The sequence below is a fragment of the Sarcophilus harrisii genome, chromosome 1, assembly GCF_902635505.1.
Source record: "Sarcophilus harrisii chromosome 1, mSarHar1.11, whole genome shotgun sequence".
Classification (NCBI taxonomy): domain Eukaryota; kingdom Metazoa; phylum Chordata; class Mammalia; order Dasyuromorphia; family Dasyuridae; genus Sarcophilus; species Sarcophilus harrisii.
The window spans coordinates 31,185,936-31,210,481 of NC_045426.1; the positions used below are offsets into that span (position 1 = coordinate 31,185,936).

The 24,546-nt window shown below is 40.5% G+C and overlaps 1 protein-coding gene across 1 annotated transcript; it reads left to right on the plus strand.

The window, feature by feature from the left end:
* Nucleotides 1-372: 372 nt before the first annotated feature.
* Nucleotides 373-24,182, plus strand: ARL6IP5 (ADP ribosylation factor like GTPase 6 interacting protein 5). The gene is made up of 3 exons (XM_031953837.1): nt 373-685; nt 20,540-20,757; nt 23,005-24,182. The coding sequence occupies exons 1-3, from the start codon at nt 510-512 to the stop codon at nt 23,175-23,177; spliced, it is 567 nt and encodes a 188-aa protein (XP_031809697.1). The 5' UTR covers nt 373-509; the 3' UTR covers nt 23,178-24,182.
* The last annotated feature ends 364 nt before the right edge of the window (nt 24,183-24,546 follow it).

The window sequence follows — 24,546 nt, forward strand, 5'->3', positions numbered from 1 at the left end:
GATGTGGGTTGTAGGGAAGCGCTGGGGAGGGGGTTATTTTTATTTTCAGACCGGGCATCCCGCCAGCACGGCCACTTTTCTGCCCACCGCACGTGTAACTAGGAGGCTCAGACGGGCTGCTGAGCCTCTCCCTGTACTCCCTGTATTAAATATCCATGCCCCCCCTCCCAGTGGCATGGGGGGGGTTACTGTACAAAAGGAGCAGGCGGGCAGCCCCCACTTCCCTTACTTGGGGGTGCCTAGCTTTCCCCCTTTTCTGTCCGCGTCCCCACGCCCAGCGGAGCCGCTCGGGGGCTCACTGGCCAACCGCAGGCCTCGGAGCCCCAGCCTGGGCGAGCCCCCAAACCCGCCCTCCCGCATCCGCGCACGCCCCGCTCCGACTCGCCAACCAGAGACCCGCCCCGGCCGAGCCGCTCGCCTGCGCTTTAAGCCAGCTCAGCTGACCCGCGCCCGCCGCCTGCGGACCCGCGAGCCGCCTCTGCCCCAGCCCCTGCCGCTCCCCGGCCACCATGGACGTCCACGTCCCCCCGCTCCGCGCCTGGGACGACTTCTTCCCGGGCTCCGACCGCTTCGCGCGCCCCGACTTCAGAGACATCTCCAAATGGAACAACCGGGTGGTCAGCAACCTGCTCTACTACCAGACCAACTACATGGTGGTCGCGGCCATCGTCATCTCCATCGTGGGGTACGTAAGTGCGCGCCCCGGGGGGCCCGCCACCCTTCCTGGGGCGAGGCAGAGGCGGGGCCGCCCCCTCCCCCACACGGCCTCGGCCCGAGTCCGGAGCGGCCGGCCCGAGTGCCCCCAAACCACCACTCCCGGGAGAGCCCGGGCCGTTGCGATTCTCGTCTCCCTCCCCTCCCCCCCCCGCCCCGGGGAGCAGACCCCCGGCTGCGGGGGGCCGCCCTCCTAAAACGTGAGCCTTGATTATCGCTCTGCCTCGGCTGGAACGTCAGCTTTGCGGGGCAGGGCTGGCTTGGTTTGGCCCGAGCCTGGCGCTCTGTGCACGTTCTGAAGATTGGATGGCGAAGGTGGGGACGCCCACGCAGGGGCTGCCGGGGCTGAGCGCCTCCAGGTCCCAGGCCTCGGGGCCAGCCTCGGGCCGCTGGGATCTTGGCCAAATCTGGGAGCCCTAAGGGGCAAATGCTTGGGGAAAAGAAACCTGGGGGCCTGGTCCGCGCCGCCCCAGTCGGGCTGGGAAGCGAGGGCCCCCCAAACGGGAGAAAGTAGCGGGTGGGTGGGGGCGTGGGTGTGTCGGGCGGGCCCCCCACTGGGTCGGAGCTGTCCCGTCTGCGGTTCCTAGCGTCCCGGCTGGTGCCTTCAGGACAGCTTCGGCCTCGGCCTTGAGGGGATCTGGACACCCGGTGCCCCTGGGAGGCGTCTCCGGGGGCAGCGGAATCATTATTGTCCCTTTCAGAGAAGGGCCTGCCCGTCCCCGCAAGGAGCCAGAAGGCTTCCGGGTTTGTGGCTGCCGGTACAGCCCAGACCTCCCCAGCCCCCGGGGCCCCGCCGCCGCTCCACAAGCGCTGGGAGGGGACGGGCTGCCGCCTCTCTCCCCCGCCTCCCTGCCGGCTGGTGATGATAATGTACGTTAGTCGTTCAGTAGTAGGGAGAGCGGCTGAGCGCCGGGCCCGGGCCGGGGGGGGGGGGGGGGGGGGGGGGGGGGGGGGGGGCGTCCGTGATCTGACTGCCTTTGCCCAGCCTGGGGAGCAGCTGCCCTTGCGTGCACAGAGCTTCCAGAGTCCTGGACCTGGCGGCAGGAAGGGCCGGTGCAGATGCAGCCGCAGATCCTTGTGCATTTCATCTGTTAAATGGAAATTTAACACCTGCCTCCCGGAGTCTTGTGGCGATGCAATAAGAGTGATTGTAGAACACTTAGCACCGTGCCGGGGGCAGAGCAAGTGCTAGGTAAACGGTATCGGTTATATTATTATTAGTTATCGCAGCCCCTCAGCCCTTCCTTAGGGCAGATCTGAGTCAGAGGCCAAACTTGTATTCAGGCTCTCCCGACTCCCAGGCCACTTCCCTTGTCTGCCCCGACTGGAGAAACAAAGGCAAATGAAATAGTCCCCGGTCTCTAGAAACTTGCATTTCTTTCTATTGAGGATTAAAAAGCTCTTTCCCAGCATTACTTCATTTATGGATAGACATGGCCGCAGTACCCCAATCAGATCAAGTTCTTGTAGAGAACTCACTGGTTTTCTAGGCTGTAAAATGAGACTTTGGACTAGAAGATTCCTTGTGGCTCAAGATCTGTGATATTTTAAAGCAAAACTGACTTTGAGTCAGCAATCTCTAAGGCTTTATTACTGAATCATATTGCTCATAAAGGAAGTAGGGACCGGGTGATCAATTTTCTGAGATAAGAATGTGAATTTAGTATTTAAAAAGGAAACAGAAAATAATTTCTGGTTGACACAAGTCAGGGTATCGATTGATAGATAAATGAGATGGATAACTATAGATATTTATATACATATATACACATACTACATAGGATTTCCATAACTCCAGAAACTGAGGTTTGGGACGGAAAAAATATTCTCTTATCCATTATTGACTTTTCAAAGCCCTATTGTATTGTATGTCTACAATAAGAGTACTAATCTAAGTAGAACTTCCCTGGAATCTAATTGTGATGTCATAATAATATAGCTAAAATTTATAGTGCGCTTTAAATTTGTCAAAGCATCTGAAATATTCTGTTCAGTTCTCAAAATGGCCCTTTGAATGAAATACGATTATCTCCATTCGAAGATAAGACAAATTGAGGCATTGAGATTTAAGTAACTTGCTTACAGTCACACACTTAGTAAGAGTCTAAGACTGGATTTGAACTCAAGTCTTGACTCTTAAGTTCTTTTGGACTATTATCAGGTAGGCCACCCAAACGGCTCAAGAACATAAATCAGGGCCTGTGAATAAATATGGTTCAATTACTGTGGTTTCCCTAGATCTCTGAGTCAGAGAGCATTGGGTGTGGACATGTATTTTCCAAGGAGGGGATAAAATTCTAACTGTAGCATTCCGGAAAGGGGGGGGGGGGGGGGGGGGAGGAAAAATGGTTAAAAGACCTAGAATTGGGAAAGATCTTTAGGGGCCATCTAAGTCAATCTAATATTTCTTCATTGCTGATAGGTATTCTTTTTTTCTATACCTATATTAGAATCTAAGATTTATACAAGCAATGATTGTTTTCTGTATTTCTTCATTTCTCCAGTATTTAGCATGGCACCTGAAACATAACAGGAATTTAATAAATTCTTTTTCATTAATTATTTGATAGCCAACTTATTTCATTCTTTGTTTTAATGGCTAGATAGTGCTTTTAAAATATTGTGTACTTTTTTATTCTTTTTTAAAATTTAGTTTATTTTTTGTTATATTTTGTTCTGAACTGTTTTTCTCCCTTCTCACTCCATACATATTTTTTGTTTATGTGCATGTATGCATACATATATACGTATACTTGCATATATATGTATATATATATATATGAAATCATGCTATTCATATTTGTATTTATCAGTTCTTTCTCTGGAAGTAAATAGCATCTTCCTTCATGGATCCTTTATAGTTGATTTGAGTATAATATTCAAGCAATTTGGTTCACAATTATTCTTTATACAATATTGCTATTACTATATACAGCATTCTCTTGGCTCTACGTTATGTATTTTTAAAATAAATTTTATTGATCTTGTGTGTGTGCACATGTGTGTGAATGCATGCCAGATACTGGGCATATAAAAGCCAGCTCTTATCTTCAAGGAGTTCTCATACAGATAAGACAGAGATATGCTGATATCCCTCAATTAATCTGTCTTTTTATAGATTAAATTGGAGATAATCAGCAGAAAAAAAGGTACCCTCTGTTCATTACATAACCTTTATTTCTAAATATAACTTTTCCCTAATTAGGTAGATATTTTTTATACTAGATAAAAAATAATATACTATATAAAAAATTAAAAAGTCTCCCTTTTATTTTCAGAATGCTTCATATTTACTATTTCTTGCAGCATAATTTATTTAGTTATTCCCCGATAGATGGGCATGGAGTTTATATCCAGTTATTACTACAAAAAATACTCGTATAAACATTTCGGCATATTTGAAAAGTTTCTAACCTGTGCTGTATTCTAAAACATGTTTCTTCATCTAGCAAGCATTTATTTTCTCTCCCTCTCATCCCCTTGAAGAAAAACAAAACCTTTTTTTAGCAGGTATATATATTTAAGTAAAACAAATTCCCATATTGCAGTATCTAAAAAAATAATAGCATTTATATTGTACTTTTAAAGTTTGAACAACACTCGACAAATATTAGCTCATTTTATCCTCACCACAACCCTGAAAGGCAGGTGCTGCTACTATCCTGTTTTACTGATGAGGAAGTTGAGGCAGACAAAGTGACTTGTTCAGGGTCATATCACTAGTAAGTGATTCAAATTCAGGTCTTCTTGACTGAGTCCCAAGTGTCGTCCTTGCTAACTAACTTGTAGACAATATTGTCTTGGACTGAACTGACATTTCCCTCTTTGTATGTCCTGTCCCATTGGTCTTCTGCCTTTAGAACAAAAGAAGGAACCTTCATTCTCTGTGACAGCTTTTCAGCTATCTGAGGACAATTATCTCATCACCGCCTAGGTCTTACATCTCCTGTAGCTGTTGCTAGGTTACAAAGGCCTCCTAGCTTTAGAGGGCTTTGTATCTTCATCAGGGATTATAATATGGTATCACTGAAATAATAAAGGCAGCTGGGCTTTGGGGAGAGAGGGCTGGACTGGGAGTTAGCCAGCGATGATTCTGCGCCTCAAGCATCTCTTTGGGCCTTTACAGGTGAGTCTGAGGCAGAGTCTGCACTTAAGGGGCTCACAGACCTTTCAGGTGTCCCAACAAGACTATGGCAATCAGCGGGTCATCAGCTGCCACTTAGATGCACTAAGTCATCTGAAAATTCACTAGTACAAAATGGTGCCTACGATCTTCTTTCCCAAGATGGCCTCTCCTGACTGCGCTATATCTGCTCTTTTTTCTGTCATCTAAGCTGAAAACCTTGGCGTCATTTTGGCTACAACTTCCCCCCAACGTCCATGGCCACATATGGTCTGCCAGTGTTCACTTTGGCCTTTAGAACATTTCTCAAATTAACCTTTTTCCATTCCCATCCCTATTTAAAGCCTTTATAACCCCATGCCTTTACTTCACAAATAATAGCAGGTACTAGTCTCCTAGATAGCGATTTCTTTCCCTCTAATTATATACATTGAGATTATTTTTCAAAGTTGCTTAGTTGTATCTTCAACAAACAAATAAATATGAGTACAATTGTACTTAGAATAAATATAGTAAGGAAATTAATAAATAATTACTTTCACTCATGATGGGAAGAAGAGAATAGGTATTTATATAGTATCTACTATGTGAAATAGGTGCTATTATTATCCCTATTTTACAGTTGAGAAAAGTGAGCTACAGATTAAATGACTTATCTAGAGTCACATAACTCTTTAAGTGTCTCTGAGGCTAGATTTTGTATGTAAGTCTTGCTGACCCAGCTGCCTGTAAGCAGCTGGAAATTAATTGTGTTTTGACTGCCCTTTTACAATTCTTGAATTCTGTCTTATATTCTTGATTCTCTTATGCTATTATTTAATTTTTTGTTTTGTATATAAGTATTACTGTATCTCTTTCTGTCTCTTTCTCTCTCTTCCTTTCTGTGTCACATACACACACACACTATACATACTTGTATATGTATATACTCTCCCCATATAAATTATAAATTCAGATTGTGAGGACAAAGGAAAGCCCTTCATATTGTATTCTTCCCAATATCTCCTATTATGCTTCAATAAATCTTTGTTTCATGCAGCATTTATTTTATACTAACTATATATGGGGGAACTCTGCAAAATGTAGGGACTACAGAGCTCAATTAGAACTAGTCTCTGACCTCAGGTAGTCTAACATTTAGTAGGAGAGATATGTGCACAAGTACTGTATTCTAAGTTTAAAAAAAAAAGGCGGGGGGGGGGGAGATACCAATATGTATAAAAATATTTCTAGCAGCTATTTTGTGGGGGCAAATTGAGGGACTGCTTATCGGTTGGGAAATGGTTGAATAAGTTGTGCTTATGATTGTAATAGAATACTATTATGCTATAAGAAATGATGAGGTAGTTTGAGAAAACTGGAAAGACTTATATGAACTTAAACAAAGTGAATTGAGCAGAACCAGGGGAACAGGGTGCATGGAAACAGCAATATTGTATGATGATCAAATGTGTAAAAGACTTAGCAACTTTGATCAATACAGTGATCCATGAAAATTTCAAAGAATTCATGATGAAAAATTCTGTTTGCTTTCAGATAGAGAACTGAGAACTGATGGACACAAAGGGCAGATTGAAACATTTTTCCCCTTTGTAATTTTTCTTGTTTTTGCTTTTTTTTTTTTTGCAACATAGCTAATGTGGAAATATATTTTTCATGACTTCTAATAATGTATAATGGGTATATTATTTCTTAACCTTCTCAATGAATAGGGGAGGGAGCTGAGAGAGGGAGAGAATTTGGAACTGGAAATGAAATAAGTAAACTAAAGGAAAAATCCAAATACTACATTCTGTTCTTTCTAATATAGTTCATTTTGAAGTCTACAGAATCAGCCATGTCTGGAAGGTATCTAAGTAATAATTTAATACAACTCCTTCATTTTATAGATGAGGAAACAGTGTCAGAGAGGCAAAACAACTTGATGACAGCTTGTATAATAAGAGCTACTTTTTAAAGCTGGGTTCATCAGATCCAGCATACTTTTATTAAAATACCCAAGAATTGCAAAATATGAGAATTCAGGAAAGGGAAACTTTCTCTTCCAGAATGATTGCAAAACAGCTAACGGCAAAATATGTATGTGGAATTCTGAGAGGTAAGAGAAGATATGTTTGAACTGATACAGAATGAAGTAAATAGAACTACACACAGTAGTAGTACACTCACATAATAGATGTTTTGTTCCATCAACATGGAACTCAACTCATCTATGGCCGCCCCTCTGGTTTAATGCTTGTTTTGTGAACTAACCGTTCATCTTTTTTGATTACACTGTTTCTTTGATGACATTCTATGGACTTTTTTATATGTCATATATTGCATTTGGCTCATACCTACCATGTGTCTCTCCATCACCCTTTGAGTGATCCTCACTTTCAATTTTTCAGAGACTTAATGTTTATGACTCAATCGGACAACACCCATAGGACATTGGTATTTAAAATTAATGGGCTTTTATTTCAGGGAACTGCCATTTTCCATAAGTAATCCAGCCTATGGTCTGTTCAATTCAGAACACAATTCACTGACCATTGTAAGGTTTGTCCAAGGTGTGTGTGTGTGTGTGTGTGTGTGTGACAGAGAGAGAGAGCCCGATCATCAGTAAGTATCCTATCCCAAAGAGATCAAAGAAAGAGAAAACATATCTCTGCACAAAACTATTTATAGCAGTTCTTCTTTTGATGAGAAAAAAATGAAGCTTAGTTTGGGGGATTTTATGGCAAAGAAGGAAAGGATCTCTATCCATTGCAAAATAAGCTGAATGAATTATGGTATATGAATGTGATGGAATGCTTATACAATATAAGAAATGATGACTGAAACAGTTTCAGAGAAACTTAGGAAGACCTGTGTGAACTGATGCAAAGTGAAATAAAGCAGTCCCAGAAAAACAATTTATATAGTAACAACAATGTCCTAAAGATACACTTTAAAAGACCTAGAAACTGATCAGTGTAATCTCATGGAGAAGCTGGGGCTTAAACCTGAGCCTTTTGATTACAAGGTGTATTGCTTTTATTAATATTGTGCTGCCTGAAGTTGAACTAGAAACTTCAGATTGCTTTGATCAGTGTTGCTCTTGATTTGTTGGATTGTTTGAAGCCAGTTACTCTGCTAGTCCTACAGATTGAGACTCTTCAACAACACAGACATCTACCATTTGCTTTTATTAGCTTTCAACTCCTCAAACTCAAAGGTGATATAGAAGTTTTGCTGTTTTAAATAGAGGGATATTAAATCTTGGATGACAGATCCTTTTCTAATTCTCACCTTTCACCTCATTCTGTCAGGTAGGAATGCTAGATGACTTTGGACATGCGCTGGGTTCTCTCTTTAGCTGCTGACGGACCATGAGTGACCCCTCTGCTCCATGATCTCAGATTTCCATTTGAATTGAGGCTTTACTTCATAATATATTTTATAAGGACTTGAAGTCTTTATAAGTCCAAGGAGCAGGGTAGGTAAATAGTGTATGTTGGCCACTCTAAACTGACTCAAACAACCATATATCTAGTTATTTAGAGCTTCCCAAGATTTCCTATTTAAAGTTTCCTAAACATAAATAAGATTGTTTGGCCCTGATGCCTCTCAGTTTTAATATTTGTGTTGCCAAAGTTGTTTGCTCATTTGTGAAAAAAGATGTAAAAAAGAGAGGATTTTCCTCTCTCAGCTTCTGTTACAAGGGAAATGATTCAAACAAGCCACTTTGCAAAATTGAAAGCATTACTTTGAAGAGTTAGGAGACCATGGGTGTGGAACACACAATACAATGTCAGATTTTTTTTCATTGTGATGGTTGTTTTTTGTTTTTTTCCCCCCACAGACTTGAAGAAAATCCGTTGTATGCTTTGTTAAAGAAGTTGACTTTTGAGGAGAAGGGAGGGGTACTTGGGAGATATAAGTGACATTTTTAAAAAGTTATCACGTTTATTTTTTTTAATTAAATATATTTAATAAGGATCAGTTATTATTTTTCCCAAAGAATACTTCTTTTGAAAATCCTTTGGAGAGATCTCCTAGTAGTAAGAAGAGGACAGAAACCAAATCTCTCAACTTTTTTGTTTTTAGCAGCCTCCCTTGAGAAAATCAATTTGGAGTTAGGAAGGGAAGGACAAAGAGCTAAGAAAAGGAGAATCTTAGATCACTCTGGGCTTTTGCTCCAGTGAATCTGTGATCTTTTGAATGTTCTTTCCCTTGATGCAGATTGAAATCTGACCATGCTTCCTCATATCTTTTCCATTCTTACTCTTGTATTTACCATAAATGCACTATTGGATTTCTTTTCTTTTCTTTTTATTGCCACACTTTCTCTTGGCATAAGGAGGCCCAAAGACCATCTACTCATTATCTTCTCTCTTGCCAAGTGACCACTGGAAGCATTATCTTTTTATTGACATCTTTTGCTTTGATTCTTTATAATTCCTTTCTTGTTACAGGTTGGGATCTGCTCTCACTTAACCACATATCTCTTTATTGCCATTATCTCTATTATACTAGTCATTAGTCTTTGGCAGTCATTAGTCTGAAGATCATGGAAGGAAGCTCAGGAGCCCAGACTAGAATGCCAGTTTTGAAAGTTATATGTAGAGTTTTGTATATTTTATTTTTTTAAAGTGAAAGGTATGAAATTGAAATCAAAGATTTCATGCAGAATCATTTTGTGTTTGCATGTGTCTTCTGTGTGTATATAAATGGTCCTTTTTTTGGTCTTTAAATTTATAATTAACAGCCCCCCACCAAAGTCATATTGTTTTATGATTTGCAACCATTCAGCAACACTAAAATTGTTATTAACAAGGTGGGCCTTTGTTGCAGTGAGAAGCTTGGGGCCATTAAAAGAATTCTACAACTTTCCATAGATAATTCAACAAGTTTTCTATTTAAATTTGAACCCTGGAACCTTGTCCATTTGTGGTTACTGTCTAATACAGTTATCTCTTACAGAGGGATGTCCAACAACATACTGTAGGCTGTAAACTAATCAATAAACTAGACAATAGGCATTCTCATCCACTTGGTGTTTCCTTTGTGGAGTTAGCCCAAACCTTTTCAATGGTGGTTAATGACATTAATATAAGACCCCTTAAAAACAGACACCCCTTAGCAGAAATGTTTTGTTACCTGCTTTACATATGTCATGTACGTGCTAATTCTTTAAATACCTCCCCCTTTAGAATATGCAGTCTTTGAGTGACAGGAAATGTTTCTCCATTTCTCTGTGTCTCTAGATGTCCAGCTTAGAATAAAAGCTTAATAAATGCTTGTTGACTGAATTAAGATTTCCATTAACTTGAACTCAAGTAACACTCTCCATCCATAACAACATGTCTTTACTTGTCTATCTCATTGATGTGGTTACTCCCTCCACATGAGCAGATCACAACCCAGCAATGCTTGTCTGTCCCATGATAATTAACTCTTGTGAATGTCTTCCTGTGAACTGTGTAGAGGAGTCACCCAATATGGTGGGAGTCTAGCCTGAGATCACTTGATTTTATATAGATACCACTGATTATTCGTCAGAGGGAAGGAAGATACTGCTGGCTTAGGAAATGCAGATGGCTGACCCTGCTTTTGTTTTAGCCGCACACCTCTCCAATAGAATAAAAACAACATTTCTCTCTCACCATGTACCTCACTAGATTTCTGGAATTACTGGGGTCTTGATATTCACCATCAGGACTCAGGGATCTCGAGTACACAATTCCTCAGTCTACATGGCTGTGCTTTATAATTTTGCTCTGTTTCCCAAATTTCTTTTGCCCTCTTTGCTTCTTCAGTTCCTTGCCTTAACCTTTGCCCTTTCCCCCAGGTATCATGGCAAATTCATGCCTCTTTTGCCCTAGTAAGGGGAATTTAGACTGATTTCAGCTAACCACCCTTTCTATGGAAAATGTCACTAAAATGAGTATTTGCAGATGTAACCATAATTAACAATAATAATTAGTATTTTTATATTGCCTTAAAGTTTTTGAAGTATTTACTGTTAACACATTTAATCCTCACAACACCCTTATGACATAAGATTCTTAGTCCCCATTTTACAGATGAGGAAATATGACTTGCTTAGCATCAGACAGATAAGTAGCTGACTTAACTTGCCCCCATTATGGAATCCATTCAAGTCTTTGGAACCTGTTAAGGTTGAGGAGCCCCTGATTTAGGAAAATCTTTAATTGAAGATGGAAAATGACTTTTCCAGTTTATACAAAATATAATATGAGAACTAGAATTCTTTTTTAAAAATAATTTGTATTTGCAAGAAGCCTATCTCTAAAGAAACCAAGTATAATTTAGTCATTATTCATTTGTTTTCTCACCATTCAATTTCAGAGTTAAGTGACATCCTAGAACCTTGCTTGTCCCTAGAGATACCCTCTCTCTTGTTCCGAGTCTTTGCTTTTTCACATCTGAGTCCCAGCTTTGAAAGCATTTCCTGTTAAGAGATGTTATTTTTCTCCCCTCTTCCATTTTCAGTGCATTAGCTAATGCAGGGATGTGACGTGTCTAGCCAGCCCACTCAGAGTAGGAAAAGAACACTAAAGTCTGCTAGGTGTTTTAAAAGGAAACATGGCTTCAAACTTGCTGGTTCTGTGAATTAGAACAAATCGCCTCAACTTGTGCTTCTTTTTCTTCATCTGTAAAGTGGAAATAATATTTTAGCCACCTATCTCAAAGGATTGTAGTAAATAAAGAGTATATAACTGTGACGTGCTTAGTAAAAAATTCTACATCCATATTTTAATTATTTCGGAGGAAAAATGAGAATGCCCAAGTTGGTATTGGAGACCAATACTAGACTAAGTAGAATTAAGATCCCACTCTACTTATCATGTTCATAAGCTCTTAGATTTAGACAAAATGGAACCTCAATTCAATACTGCTCCCATTTTATAGATTAGGAAAATGAGACCCAGAGAAATTAAGTGGCTGTATTGTTCAGGTATAAGAAACATCTGATATATCATGGTTAAGTTTCTAGTAGCCATTAATTATCAGCACAGTATTACATATATATATAAATTTTTTTAGTACTTGCCCCTGCTTATATAGCTAATAAATGCTAAGGTAAGTCTTGCAGATTCCAACTGCAGTGGCTTATCCACAACACCAAACTTCTCTATGAGCCTTTAAAGGATTTAGAATCATACTTTCAGATAATTGTTGTCTACTAAGATAGCAATGAAGAATTGATATTAAATGTACATATTGTCCTTCCCTTTACACCTTGGTACATAGGGTTAATTGTTCGTGTTTCATTTGTTTCAGTTTTGTATGACTTGCCATGACCCTATTTATTTGGGAGTTTTCTTGGCAAAGATCCGGTAGTAGTTACTATTTCCTCCTCCATCTAATTTTACTGATGAGGAAACTGAGGCAGTGACTTGCGCAGAGTCATATAAGAAATATTTGAGGCAGATTTGAACTCATGAACATGAGTCTTCCTGATTATGAATGCACACATTACTCTTCTTCCCTTCGTACTTCAGTTCATAAGGTTCATTGCTCACTGCCACCTAATCTGAAGTGTTTACAGGTGGCTTGTTCGCCAGCCCGCATCCTTGCTGAAAGGTAGCAACCTTGTGAAAAGGGAAAAAGAACCATCCTATGCTGAGAGTAATTTATGAATTCAAATCTGTGTTAAGTCTCTTCAGTTTAAAAATTAACTCATGTCTTTTAAAAAATAATTCTTGCCTTGTTTTAAGTGGAAAAAAATGGCTGTTATAAACATAATGAATAATTAGGAAAGTATTAGGCCAATGGTATTTAGTACTTAAATTATTTAATTAGTGATTATGAATTAATAATATTGTGTTTCTGTATCTGTGTACCTCATATCCTCCAGTAAAATTGAAGCTTCTTGGGAACAGAAATTATTTCTTTTTTGACTTGAATTTGTGGCAGCTAGGGTAGTACTTTGCATATAGTAGGCACTTAATAATGTTTGTTGAAAGGAATGATGTCATGGAAGAATGGACTTGAACTGAAAGAAGAAGACAGCAAGGTGGCATAGTGGATAGAATGTTTTTCCTTTGTTCTTGAAGAGGACCTATGACATCAGGAGGATGTAGGCTTGACTTGCAAGTGAATTGGATGTGAGTTAGTGAAAGATCATCAGTCCCATTCTCACCTGCAGAGGCATCTGGGTCCTGTGGAAAGACATAGGTCAGGAGGACTGGCAATGGCCCAGGATGCAATGGAGGACCTTGGCCTTTTTTTAAGCTAAGTTTATCTGACACTGAATAGAGTATGGGACTTAGAGGGATGAAACCTGAATTCAGAGCCTTCCCTCAAATATTAGCTGTATGCTCTGGACAAGTCACCTCAGCTTGCCTCAGTTTCCTCATCTGTAAAATAGGGACATAATAAAAACATCTCTCTTCTAGGGTCGTGGTGGATATCAATGGGATATTGTATAAAGTGCTATGTAAATACCAGGTATTGTTAGCATTTGGAGCCAGCCTTTGGGTTCAAATCCCAACTTGCACTATTTACTACCATTTGTCTGATCTTTACAAAATCCAGTGTCTTTACTTGGTCCTAGTTTTTTCCATTTGTAAAAAATAATTTGGAATAGTTCAGTAGTGATCTATTCTTTAGATCATTAAGCTGATCTTAATCAGCTGAAATAAAAATGGGGGCCATCAAATCATATGTAAGGATACCTGTGGGTCACATATTGACTTAGAAAATCTCCACTTATGAGTGGTTTTCTAAGATTATGTACTGTATTTTATGTTGTTAAATATTTCCAGTTACATTTTAATATGTTGAATTTGTACTTGATGATCCAAAGCATCTCTCCCTGAAGAAGTATTGATGCTACTTATTTATCCTCACTCCAACATAGATTTCAGGCTGAAATTAATTTTTTTAGACTTGTGTATTTGCCTTCTATAGATTCACTTGATTGTTTCAAAACTCTGCTGAAGTGACATCAATCTGTCCCAGTCCCTCCCAGGTGTTGGTGCCTTCTCATGTCAAAAAAACACAAACAACAAGGCAACTTTTATTCATTTTGTATATGCTTTTTTTTTGTAATCCATTATCCACCCTGCAGAAATAGAAGCTTTTTGAAGGCAGGGAATACTACATTTTATTGCTCCCTGGTATATATTTACTTAGATTTAAATAAATCTTTTGCAGAATTCTTAGCATTATTCTTATGCAGAATAATTTAGAAATCTTCCAAATATATCACCTCCTTAGTCCATTCACATATCTCTGGCTTTAAATAAATTGCTACTTTATGAAGCTGTATAATCTTGGACAAATCACTTTCTCTGCTCCAAGATAATTTCAAGCTCCACAGATCTTTGCTTGGGTGATTAGGATAGAATGCTGTGGTTTTACTTTATTTTGTTTTTTTTCTTCAGTAAATTATAATAAGATCGTAAGAGGGTCAACTCTCTTAAATTACTTTGGCCGGCTCTGTGATATGTCAGTACCTATGAATAGCCAACTTCTCTCTCCTTAGAACAAGGAGTGCTCATTAACCTTCTCCCCTCACCCCTCCCGTTTTGATGACTCTTTAGTTACAATGGAGAAATCGACTCTATTTAGGATGAAGAATTGATTTTTTTTTTTACACTTGGTTAATAGTGTAGCATAAACAAGGCTATGTGGTATTGACATTATGTATCCAGACAAAATGGCCAGTTTTCCCAGCTTATTTTTTAAAAGCCAGCAATCCTTTTCATCTGTAATTGACGGTTATGGCTCTTTATTACTCATTATAAGGAAGGCCCTTTTAAATGTATCATCTCCAAAAGAAAATGATTCAATTATACATTTTTGAGTTTTTTAAATGAGCATCTTGGCATTTTCCCCACTGAGTGTACAGTTGTCCTCATATGAAATCGAGGCAGCAACTGCACATGTATGACTCCTAGCTGAGAGCAACGCCAGTTGTCTGCCCGAAATATGGATGGTGTATTTATGGAAAGTTGAGTATGAATCTTCCTGGGGTTTCCTATGACATATGACTAACACGACAACTGTTACTAAAGTTTGACTCATCTATACCTAGTACCAATTTCAGCTTCTGTACTGATGTCTTGGGGGGGAAAAAGCAGCAGCCATTTTTTTTTCTGTGGGTTTTGTCTTTTATTTCTTTTTTGGAATGATTTGGTGATAATGATCTTTCCAGCAGTTGCACCACAAGATTCATTGCCTTGTCCAGAGAATCCAGCGCCCCGTGGAAAAAGTAATAGAAAAGAATGCACACGGCTGAAAGGGATTTCTGCCCTGAGCAATGTTGTTCATTTTTTCCAGTCTTGAAGCTTCATTCCTCTTCTAATTATAGATTGGAGCTGGGTGTGTTGTAAACCAAAAACAGATTCTTCAGGCCTTTGTGCTGTTCTGGTAGTGACCGCAGGAGCAGCTGGAGCAAGTGAGAAGCAGACTGGGGAGGAAAGGGTATCCTTTAAAACGAAATAGACATTATAGCTAGGCATTGCATTCAAACTATTTTACTTGTCTGGAGGAAAATAGGAGAGATCTGTTTCTTCGTTTTTGTTTTTTTGTTTTTTTCCATAGCTTTATTTTCACTTTTAAGGAAATTTTGATCTCAAGGATATTAAGGAAATATAGTTCAGGCAGACAGCTGGCATTGATTGCTCTCAGCTAGGAGTCATACAGTTGCTGCTTCAGCTTCTTATGAGAACAGCTTTACACTCAGTGGGGAAAATGCCAAGATGTTCATGAAAAATCAAATCTGACCATAGCCCTCGGCCATTAAATGGCCTCTGATACTTAATTGCAGCCAGTTGGTGAAATAGAGCATTGGACCTGGAATCAAATTGAATCTGAGTTCAAATCCTGTCTCAGAACCTAGTAAGCTGTGTGACCTTAGACAGGTCACTTAACCTATGATTGCCCCAGGAACCTCATCTATAAAATGGGGATAATAGTACCTCTGTCCCGGGGTTCTGGTGAAGACCAAGCGAGAGAATATTTGTAAAACTCTTAGCACCATACCTGACACAGGGAGATGTTAGCTATGACTGGGACTGGGACTCCCACTCCCATGTGACTCCAGGTAAGGCAGTTAGTTTCCTTGTGCCTCAGCTTCATCCAGGTAGCAACAAGGTATTATTTTCTATTGATACCTTTTGTATATACTGTTTTTAGGAGGAGGCAAACAGGGTTAAATGACTTGCCCAGGATCATACGGCTAAGAAGTGTCTGAAGTGGGATTTGAATTCAGGTCCTCCTGATTCCAGGGCCCCTGCTCCAATCCATCCATAATTATATATACATAATATACAATTATGTATATATGTAATTATAATACATAATTAGATGTATTAATTACATCTAATGTAATGTAATTAATTAGATGGATTCTAGATCCATCTAATAATCTAGAATTATTAGATTCTAGGAGAATTTTGACTCCTAAGAGTAAAAAAAGATGGTACATTGGAGAAAACATCAGTGATTTCCCAGTATACTGCCCTAGAACCTTCTCTCAAAACAAAGAAAAAGATTAGCAAAACTGATCCAGCTGGTAAAAACAGCCCCACCTTAGAGCATGTGCAACATTCCATACCCGGAGCTCTCCAGTTCCTCAGAGAAGACTGTTCATTCAGTCAACATTTATTAAGCACTTAATGTATGCCAGGCACTAGAGTATGTGCTGGGAATACAAAGACAAAAATGAAACTGTCCCTGCTCTCATGTAGCTCATATTCTATTGAAGGGTAAATCGAATGAATGAATGAATGAATGCACAGTCATTAAATAATTACCTTGTATTAGGTGTCATGCTAAAAATTGGGGAGAGCTACACACACACACACATATATACAAATATATATAGGGGTATAGATATGAATATGTATATGTGTAGATATCTACATGCAAACACATATAAGTAAATAGGAAATATATAAAGTTTTTTTTTTTTCTTGAGGGAGAACTCCAGTAACCCAGTATAGGCCTCCCCTAGGACAGAGCATTTGAGTAAAACCCTCTGAAGCGGAGGTAAGAAAGGAATACATCTCAGGGAAGGAGTGGGGAACCATCAGTGCAAGCGCGTATTTTATTTGTCTTCTATTGTTGGGAATGTTTAAAAACCTGTGTTGTGAAGTGCTGGCCATACAAAGAAGCATAGAAGATTGTCCCATATAGCACTTTATACTCTTCCTTCCATTATACTTTACCTCTTCCTTTATTTTGCTTCATAATATCTCCTTTCATATCAGCATATGCCAGACTACTCTGTAGAAGTAGGGGACTGCTTGTGCTGTCTGACTCAGTTATATATTGGTCACTTTTATGGAACCACTTTCTTTTTTTCTCTTACTTTAACTTTTTTTGTTATGGAAAACAGCTCTCTGCGTTGGTGAGGGAGAACAAAGTTTTATTTAGAGATAAAGAAGATGTAAAAGCTGAACAAAAGTTTTTGAAGTTTATTTCAGGGAAAATACTCATATCTAGTCACATGATGTGTTTTCTTCAAAAGTTCGTTTGTTCAATGTTTCTTTGAAAAGGAAGAGATATTTGTGGTGGCAAAGAATTGGAAAATTAGTAGATACCCATCAGTTGGGAAATGGCTAAAGTTATGGTATATAAAAGTAATGGAATATTATTGTTCTATAAAAAAATGAACAAGATGATTTTAGAAAGTCCTGGAAAGATTTACATGAACTGATGCTGAGCGAAACAAGTAGAACCAGGAATACATTGTAAACAGTAACAATAAGATTGTGCAGTGATCAACTATGAAAAACTTGGTTCTTCTCAGTAATTTAGTGATCCAAGGCAATTCCAATAAACTTTAGATAGAAAATGCCATCTGCATCCAGAGAGAATGTAAATCTACACATGCTATGTTCACTTTTTTTTTTTCTGATTTTTTTCTCCTCTCGTGGTTTTTTCCTTTTGTTCTGATTTTTCTCTCCCAACATCACTCATAAGGAAATGTGTGTTAAAAAAATTAATGTACATATATAAATAGAAAAAAGAAATCAAGAGGTAAAAATAAAAGAAATTTAAGGCAAAAAAAAAAAAAAAAAGAAAGAAAGAGATACTTAGACTAGGTTCTCATTGCATTTCAGCCATGATCATCCTTCCTCATTCCCCATTAGTGTTAGGTATATTCAAGAATAATAATGAGTCTGAGCCCATGAGACTCTTGTTTGCAGTAAGATGCCATTTAGCCTTTCTCCCTCCATAAAAAGCCAAACTCTAATGGCACCTAGTGACTTAACTCCATTTTAAAAAATGAATGAAGCCCATTCTTCCTCTTCCTGTATTTTTCTTTGTTTTTACCTTGTGGTGTTTTCTCTACTCCAAGGGTTGTATACAGTATAAATATTAATAATAATATTATGCTTAATTGCACAATCAATAAAAAACCAATTTCTAATGGTATCTAGTGCCCAACTCCCATTTTTGAAAAAGGATTAAGCCCGCTCCTTCCTGCTTCTGTGGGTTTGCACTTTGTTCCCACCTTATGGTGTATATTTCCCATACCCAAGAGCTGTGTAATTGCTACGAAATAGCTTTAAAAATGGGCAAGATTGAGTGCTTTGGGATGTTGGTTACTGGTCCTCATCTACTATGTCATACAGACTCTCATTTATTAGCTAGATGAATTTGATTACATTAAACTTTAGACTAGCCCAGCTAATGAATAGGATGAATATGGATAAATCTATTAAGACTAATAGAAAGGGATGCAGATTCAAGTAAGCAGAGGCAAGAAAACAATAGTTACAATGTAAAGAGAAGGAATAGCAGCCATACATCAAAAGGGAACATTGCCACATCCCAAAGGACTAGCAGGGCTCTGCAGAGGGATCACAACAAGGCACACTCCCGGGGATGTTAGGTTCATAAGGATGGCACATTGATCCTATTTTCAAACATTTAAAAAATTTGCTGATTGGTTTTGCTGATTTTTTCTCTTAAAAAACATTTTCATCATATTTAGATGGCTTACATGGAGGAAAGAAATGCTAGAAGAAATTTTGGTGATTAAAAAAAAGATTATCAATAAAATTTATTTTAAAAAACTAAATGTCAAGCTGACATAAACTGCAATTTTAGATTCCAGGAGAATTTTGGCTCTTAAGCATAACAAAGTTGGTACATTGGATAAATTGCTGGAGTCTAGGAGACCTGAGTTCAGACCCTTCCTAGCTGTGTGGCCCTGTATAGATCACTTTTTTCCTGTTTGCCTCAGTTTCCTCATCTGTAAAATGGGCTGGAGAAAAAAATGTTTAGCCATTCCAGTTATCCCAATGGGGTAACAGAGTCCAATGCAACTGAAAAAGAATTTTAAAAATATAAAGAAAATGCCCCAGCCAGCCAGACCTGGAGTCGATGGTGAGAAGCATTGTGGTGCTATGGCAGCAGTGGACAAGGCATCTCCCCACCTATAAAAGGAGGGGCTTGGACTAACTGGCCCCTAGTAGATCTTTAGACAATGGTAATAACACGAGATGTTTGCAAAGGGCCTTTGGGTCAGCAGAGTGCTTGGGCTGCTAAATGTCTTCTCCTCCTCAGGGCTAAGTGACTGGACCAGGGTTACACAGCTGCTGAGTGAAAGTGGTAAGATTTAAATGCAAAAGTCCTGGATTGGGAGTCTGAGGTCCAGGGTTCAAATCCTCCCTCAGCTAACTTATCCCTTTGAGATCCTGTGAACTTCATCCAAGCTTCAGTTTCCTCATCTTCATCACGAGGGGATTAGACTAGATGGCTAATAAGATCCCTTCATCTTTAAGTTTATTATCCTGTGTTACCTGCCTCTCAGGGTAGTTGGGAGAATCAAATGAGATAATATTTATTTGTTTGTTTGTTTATTTAAAATAATAGCTTTTTATTTTCAAAGCATATGCAAAGATAGTTTTCAATACTCATCCTTGCAAAACTTTTGTGTTCCAAATTTCCCCCTTCCTTCCACCGTCTCCTAGATAGCAAGTAACCCAACATGTTAAACGTGCAATTCTTCTATGCATATTTCCACATTTATCATGTTGCACAAGAAAAATCAGATCAAAAAGGGAAAAAATGAGTAAGAAAGAAAACAAAAAGCAAGCAACCAACAACAAAAAAGGTGAAGATACTATAGCTTCTCAGTCCCCATAGCCCTCTCTCCGGGTACAGATAGCTCTCTCCAGCACAAGTCTGTTGGAATTGGCCTGAATCACCTCACTGTTGAATAGAGCCCTGGCCATCACAGTTGCTCCTCACATAATCTTGTTGCTGTGCACGGGGTTCTCCTGGTTCTGCCCACTTCACTTAGCCTGCGATAATATTTATAAAGTCCTTAGCACAGGGTCTGACACGTCGTAGGCGCTTTGTTCTTTTGTTGTTCAGTCATGTCCAATGCTTCATGACCCTGTGGACCATGAAATCCCTGAGGTTTTCTTGGCAAAGTATTGGAGTGGTTTGCCATTCTCCAATGGATCAGGGAAACGGGTTAAGGGACTTGCCCAGGGGGACACATCTGGGAAGTGTCTGAGGTTGGCTTCCTGATGGCCCTGCACCTTCTCCCCGGGCCATCTAGCTCAGGAGGCACTTGGTAGGGCCCTCTCTCCCCCTCTGTGTCCTTCTGACTCTGTCAGAAGCCTGGGGCTTCGAGTCACCGTGTGGATGCTGTAAAAATTGCTAATAATTCCAATAATCGCCCATACGATCCCGCGCCCTGCCCGGATCTAACTCTTCTCTGCCCTTTGCCTCCCGCAGGTTCCTGAGTCCCTTCAACATGATCCTGGGGGGCACGGTGGTGGTGCTGGTGTTCACGGGCTTCGTCTGCGCCGCCCAGAATAAGGACACCCTCCGCCACCTGAAGAAGCGCTACCCCACCACCTTCGTCATGGCCGTCATGCTGTCCAGTTACTTCCTCATCTCCTTCTTTGGCGGCGTCATGGTCTTCGTGTTTGGAATCACGTTTCCTCTGCTGCGTAAGTGACGCCGCTCCGCCTTTGCGACTTATAGGTGGCCCAAGGCCCGTGGGGCTGCCCAAGGCCTGAGAAGCAGAATCAGGCTTCATAGGGATTTCAGCCAGTTTGAGTCAGAGAAGATACCCTTTAATAGGACTAACCATAAACCACTGCTCAAAAGCATCACCTGTAGAAGTACAAGATGGGAGAAGTGGGGCTAAACAGCACGGGAGCTGAAAAAGAAGCAAAGGTCTTAGTGGAACAGAAGCTCACTGTGAGTCTGTCCTGTGAATGGTAGAGAGAAACCAGATGCGTTCTGTACCGAGAGATGCTGTAGCTTCTGGGAAGAAGGAGCCCATAGTCTTAACTGGAGATTCTCAGGCCTGGTCAGCCCCTAGCTAGATGCCTCTTTTCTAGCCTTCCTTTAAGAAGGACCTTGAGAAGCTGTAGAGTGCCCCAGGAAGGAAATCAGAAAGGTTAGGGGACCGCAGGGGCTAAGTTAAAGGAAGCAGCTTCATCTAGCTTAGAGTAGAAAAGAATTAGGGTGACATGGTCATTGTTTTCAAGTGTTGAAGGGGAATCACAGGGTCTTCAGCTGGAAGGGAGCTCAGCTCTCTCATTTTCAGATGAGCAGCAATAATATTTCTATTGCGCCCTAAAGTTTTCAGAGTGTTTTACAAAGATTGTCTCATGTGCATTTTACAGATTAGAAAACTAAGGTTTAGAGCAAATGGCTTGCCCAGGAGGGCACAACCATTAAGTGCCCGAGGCAGGGTTTGAACCTTACTCCGAGGTCCACACTCTTCTACTGGGATACCCCTCTGCCTCCTGTGGACAAGAGAGTCACAGTACTGCTTCTCCTCAGCCCCAGGGGCAGAAACAGTGGACACAGGGAAATGTGGGCTTGCGGTCAGAAAAAAGCTTCCTGGGGCTGGCCTGGGAAGTCCTGGGGTCCCCCCACTGGGTGCCTTTGGGGGGCTGGGTGACCGCTAGGCCACTGTGCTGTAGCTCCTTCTCTGGCTGGGAGCTCCCCAGGCCAGTTTCAGACACATCTCCTGGCTCTGAAGTTTGTGGGTACCTAAAGCTTAGGAGCCGAGGACAAGTAGTGTCTCCCTCAAAAGAGCGGAGGTTCTTCTGTGTGGCTGGCAGCACTTGGATGCCAAATCAGGGCCCCTCCGGCTTCAGACACTTCCTAGCCCTGGGGCCCTGGAGAAATCACTTACCTGCCTCCATTTCTTCATCTGTAAGGTTGGGACCGCGATAGAGCCTCTTTATTACAGAGTTTTTCTAATGTTTGTGAAAGGCTTAGCCCAGACTCCGACACCCAGTGGGGCTTAATAAATGCTTGTTACCTCTCCCCTCCTCTGTTTCGCTGCCGCTCCCTTCACGTGGTCATCACGGCGACCCCCCTTCTCTGGGTTGGCCCCATTTGGAAACTTCTGCCTTAGCCGGACGGCTCTGCCAGCCCCACGTTCTTCCTGCTTTGCTTCTGAATCCGGGCCTCAGGGCGCCCTGACTGGAGAGAGACAGAACTAGGCTTGGGAGCCGGCCCGGCTGGAACCCGCCTTCTCGGCTCTCCTGACAGGACTTCGCAGGTGTTCTGCAGAGAGAAGTCATTTAATAATGCGCTGGGGCTTTGTTCAAAGGCAGATTTAAAGGGGCACTTTCCCCAGCCCGCTTTCCAAATATTTCTGCGCAATCATCCTGGCAGATCCTCTGTTAAAATAGGGACAGGAACACTTGTAAAAGGTTTAAAACTATTACAGGGCATTGTTCTCCTTCCTGTTTAAAGGACCCCATGGATAGTTTGGTTCAGCCTACAACTGAATCCCTTCCATAATGTTTCATCGCTGATACTCATGAGCGAAGGGCAATATTCGTTTTCAGTTAGAGGTGGTGGAAATTAAGAGGTGATGGTTTCTCCTAACTTCATGGAGCCCCTAAACTATAACTGTAGATTCTAAGTCAAAAGCCTCGGGTTTGGTTATAACTTACTGGCCTGATTCTCCTGTAGAGAAAACCTAGAGTCAGTGGGATTTCAAAGCCGGCCCATTGGGGGGGAGAAGCTGAGAAACAAGCCAGCCCTACAGTGCTCCTGCAGGGAAAAGCCCCTCTTCGGGGGAGGGAGGAGGGGGAAAGAGAAGCGCCCATTCCAGATAAAATGAAAAACTAACCGTCATGGGCTGGATAAATTTTGAGAACGATGGAAGGAGTTCATGGGGAGAATGAACATGAATTTTAAATATTTTTGTCTTTTTGCTTTTCTAGTGATGTTCATCCATGCTTCTTTGAGACTTCGGAACATCAAGAATAAACTGGAGAACAAAATGGAAGGGATTGGCTTGAAGAAAACCCCAATGGGCATCATTCTTGACGCTCTGGAGCAGCAGGAAGACAACTTCAACAAATTCGCCGATTATATCAGTAAAGGAAAAGAATAAGTGTCTCTGGCCTGGTGTTCAGTAAAACGTGGCAGGAATAGTTTTTTCCTTTGCTCCTGTCCAGAACTCACTTCCCGTGTGTGTGTTTGAAATGTGAGGTGCCCTAGAGAGAGCCCTAGAGACTTAAGTAGGTGGCAAGATGTGGGTAGGCCAAACTATAGCCAACTCTTGACGTTTTGGAGAAGAGGAGACCCCAAGCAAAAGTTACCCACCTTCCTATTATGTCCTAAGATATTTCTAGTCTTTTAGTCTGTACTCGTTTAGATAAATTGAACAAAATCTGTGTTTGTTCAGGGGATAAAATGACCCTTGATTCTTTGTTATAATGAACATATTTCTAAGTATTGATCAGTGTTAATAATGTCTAATACAATGATGAATATTGTTTATATCTTAAAGGAGTCCCAAACAGCCTTAAGAAACAAAAATATGGAGGTATATATACAGGTGAATAAAACTGTCTATTAATTAGAATAGATCATATGAGACCTACCTTTTCCCCTACTCCGCCGAACCCTGGGATGGTAAGCTTTTGTATATAAATTACTTATTGTTCTCTTTTAAGAGCTGAGTTTATGTATTGCTTTTCCCTCTGCTTGATTCCATGCAATGAAAACTGGATACACACTCCCCACTCTGTTTACAGATTTGAAGTCTGCTATGTGGGAGGCTAGCAAAATATATTGCTAGATTTCTATAAGTTCTTTAAGTTGGCGTAATCGGTTTTGCACCAGCAAGCTTGTGCTACAAATGAGCATGAGTGTTGCCTTTCTGAAAAGAGGCAGCTTTGTACCCTGTGTCCTGCTTGACCATTTAACAAATCTTGAGTTCTGTTGAGTACTATTTGTATTACTCATATCACTTTTTGTTGTGGTGGTTCTAGGAAGAATGGTGGAAAACTCACGTCAGTAATTGGTTCTTGTTTGTTTGGTTTGGTTTCTCCCCTTACCTTCTAATTGTACCATTTGGAACGCCGTGAAATAAATATTCTGGATAGATAATTCATTTAAATAATTCCTTTGTATTTTATTGAAAGGCAACAATGACCAATTTCATCTTCCATCCAAAGGCACACAGAGGCAATCTTTAAACAAAAAAAAGACATTTTGTAATTAGTGGGAAAATAATAGTTTATCTCTGTTTAATTCTGAAGTACCAATTAAACTAAAATAACGTTTGACTTAAGAGAAGGAAAAAAGGTCCAAATCAAGACACTGTATGCTCAGATCAACTGTGATAACTACTCAATTAAATATTTTATAGAAACATATTACAGTTCTATAGCATGAGATTCACTCTCTAGGAAGGAAAGTATATTTTCCTCCCAGTGAAAGTGTTCAGACATTTCAAACACCCCCTTCTACAGCAA